The 3447-nt window shown below is 41.3% G+C and overlaps 1 protein-coding gene across 1 annotated transcript; it reads right to left on the reverse strand.

Annotated features, from left to right (window-relative positions):
• LOC104728711 lies at positions 1075-2880 on the reverse strand. The gene is made up of 4 exons (XM_019232056.1): positions 2524-2880; positions 2359-2431; positions 1743-2217; positions 1075-1573 (listed from the first exon to the last, which is right to left on the reverse strand). The coding sequence occupies exons 1-4, from the start codon at positions 2878-2880 to the stop codon at positions 1075-1077; spliced, it is 1404 nt and encodes a 467-aa protein (XP_019087601.1).

The raw sequence follows: 3447 nt of genomic DNA on the forward strand, positions 1-3447 counted from the left end.
CTGTGCGCTGTTCTCAATTGTTTGATCCTCATCAGGTGATTGAAACAGGTTCCCAAGGCATTAACCTCAGATTCAACAATTGAACAAGGTACCTTAACAAGTTTCTGAGCATAGAAGAAAAACAGCTTTGTTCCCAGAAGTCAATAGCCACCAGATCCTTCACGGTGATTCAGAAAGCGGTATCACTTCAAGTTTTTGCTCGCTCCCTTCGTCAATATCAACCCTATGTTGCATGTTCTTTTGAAATACTTGACAATCCTTTCAGCTTGAATGTACATAACAGATGTCTGGTTTGCTGATACAACACATCTTTAGACGACTGATCAGCCCACCGTACCAGTTACAATTTATACAATCTCTTGAATCATCTTCTAAGATAGAACATTTCCAACTCTCATAGGTGTGGCTTCATCTTCACTTCTTTGTTACTCACATGCACTGATCAAACATTTGGCATACTCGCATTGGTATATGAATACCTCAAAACCTTACAGTTTCTAGTAAACAGTCTTCTGAAGAAGTCATTCCTAGCAATCCTGCTAACATCCATCTGATACAACATGAAGTTATGCGCACAAACAATCCCTTATCAGGTTTCTGATCACCTTGTGTTGAAGTGAATGTGTTGCGTCTAGCAAACTCTCCTTAGAGCTTTGTACGACCACTCATGCCTTGTTCTCCACAACTTGTCCACGTTTGTCTCTTCTGTTCTTGAAGACCCACAGACAATTGAGTTCGTTAAGCATGATTTTATCAGCCAAAGCTCTGACTTGCCACACCATTAACTGCCTGCGAACAACTCTGCCCTCCTGAATCCTTCCAGCAGCTTCTTGATGGATGTGATTCTCATAGTTTCTTGACTGCTGCAGCTTACACTTAACAACAACTAGTTAATGCACTCCTTCTGAGATCATGTCTCTAGGCATCATAGAACACTGTTGATTGAAATCTTTTGCTTGCATTGCGAACGAGTTCCATATATAACGGCCATTATTAGAGTGCTGACCTTCGACTCGAATATTGTCGTGCTCATCAACCGCCTGACATCCTTTCTTGGTGAAAGTAACATCCTCATCACACAACACGAGATGCACCTTTCCCTCTGATTTTACCTTCAGCTTCATCCCCAAAAGTAACTTTGTCAGCTGAGCCTTTTTCAAAGGTGTGTAGCCTTCCTTGATTCCCAGTAATGTGCCTTAAACAACCACTATCAAAGAACCAGTGCTTCAACACAATAGTCTGTTCATCATCAACAGTGTGCGCAACACAACAGTTCATGTCACGCTTCTTGATGTTTACTCGCTTGTATCTTCGAACATCTTTGTGACACTCCTTCAGATGCGTGAGTGGTATAGTACAATCTAGACACTTGAAACATACAACATTGTGGAGGCTCTGACTTGCATAGTAACAGCAACATGTTCTTTTGTTCAGATCTTCGACACTCCACAGTCTTGCCCCAACTTCTAACACAATTAACATATCATTCTTCTTAAAGAAGACTTGATTGCCTCTTCTTCCAACCTTGTGGAATTTCTTCTGGCGTATGAGTTGACTTACGCGATTCTTAAATCTGTAGCAATCAACCTTAATATGATCAATCACACCACAATACCAACAATGACACAGTTTCCCTCTCAGCAGGTTCACACCAGTCATCTATTTAGTCTTCTGCAGGTTGAACTCAGACACTCGTTTGACAGCATCACCTTTGTTTTGCAGCCTTCTGACCATATACAGACCTGTTCACTACACTCATGTCACCACTTGAGTTTCCTCCATGGTTGCTCATATCACCGTTTGAAATCATAGTACCTTTGTGAGTGATCATCCGCTTGTCCAGATCCTTTCTTCCTTTACTCAGCCTCTTGTTATTCTTTAGCTGATCCTCAAGACGTTGTCTCAACAGAGATGAAATGACGTTCTCCTCAGACAACAATTTCTCAAGCGCGAAGACTCTACAAAGCAGCTCTTCCTTCTCAGACATCAGATCATAATTCTCCTTCTTCTGCAGAATCAGATCCTTAGACAGAGGGATGACTTGTTTCTCAACAGATAAGCAAGCCACTTCATCATTAGACTTCAAAACAGACTTCTGATTCTTATCATCTTCTTTGGGAAAATCAATATCACTCCATGTCAGACAAGATTTTGTATGACCACAGCCTTGACGGTTGTAACACTTCAAGACGCTTCTTCTTTTAAGTGTAGAACATCCTGATTTGAAGTGTCCAGAACCTTGATATTCAGAACTCTAAGATTCTTTTTCTCCATCTGATTCAGATGATGAAGATTGATGCTGGCGTTGTACACCCTTCAGCCTTTTGAACTGCTTCTTGATCAATACTTCCTTATTACCTTGAACAGTCGTCTGAGTTTCTACAGTCTTCAGAGTGACTGATTCCTCAGCCTTCTGATCGTTCTTTCTCATCTGCAGTTCATCTGTCTCTTATCCTAGTGTACCTTCTTCAGCACTACAACTTCCTGACAGGATGGTGATACATCAGATTTTTCCTTCTTCACCCTTCTGGTTTCCTCAAAGAAGGCTTCCAAACGATCCCAAGCTTCTTTCGCCGACATACACTCTTGCACCATCGCGATTAGATCCATCGGCAAGCAGCTAAAAATAGTAGATAGCGCTTCAGTGTTCTGTTTTCCCTTTAACTTCTCCTCAGCCATCCACAACTTACAAGGCTTTATTACAGTTTCTCCTCTCATGTTCATAAGTGTTGGATGTGACCATCCATCTTCAACACCGAACCAAGCTTCCATATCACAAATCTGAATTATCTGTCTGATTTGTGCTTTCCAATCATCATAATGCTCAGCGTCAAGCATTAGCGGATTGTTCTCATCAATGAGCTGTTGTGGATTCTCCATACCTCGTCTCAAGATCTCACCAGTTGAAAAGATAAAAAATTATTTTATCAGGCGTCTGCTCTGATACCAATTTTTAGGGTATAGAGACACACAACACACTGATTTACACTTGGAACGTGTAACATCCGCGAACCGAAATCCCGGTTTAGGGGATTGCATCGGTCGATGCATATAGTGCATCGGTCGATGCATGTTTAGTTTTCTGCGGACGAGTTAAGTTAAACGCTGCGTTTTGGCTTAGGAAAAACCCTTAACACGAGTTTTGTCTCATTAGTCGGGTTTTGGGCGCTTTTGAGAGAAAAAGAAAGAGAGAAAAGTTCCCTAAGTGTTCTTGAGTGTTCTTGGTGATTTCTGGAGATTGGAAGCTGTTCATGTAGAGATCTGTAGCTGGGATCGTTGTAGGAGCTTCCAGAAAGTGTTTTCTTGTTGGTTTAAGGTTCAGATTCGTCTTGGCAAAGGTAAGTGCATGACCATGTCTTATCTAAGCTAGAGAACTATCTAATTTGCTTGCTATGTGTTTTAGACTTGTTAGATCGTTATTTTGGACGTTAGGAAGCTTTCTTGTGG

Source organism: Camelina sativa, chromosome 11 (assembly GCF_000633955.1).
Source record: "Camelina sativa cultivar DH55 chromosome 11, Cs, whole genome shotgun sequence".
NCBI classification, from domain to species: Eukaryota; Viridiplantae; Streptophyta; class Magnoliopsida; order Brassicales; family Brassicaceae; genus Camelina; species Camelina sativa.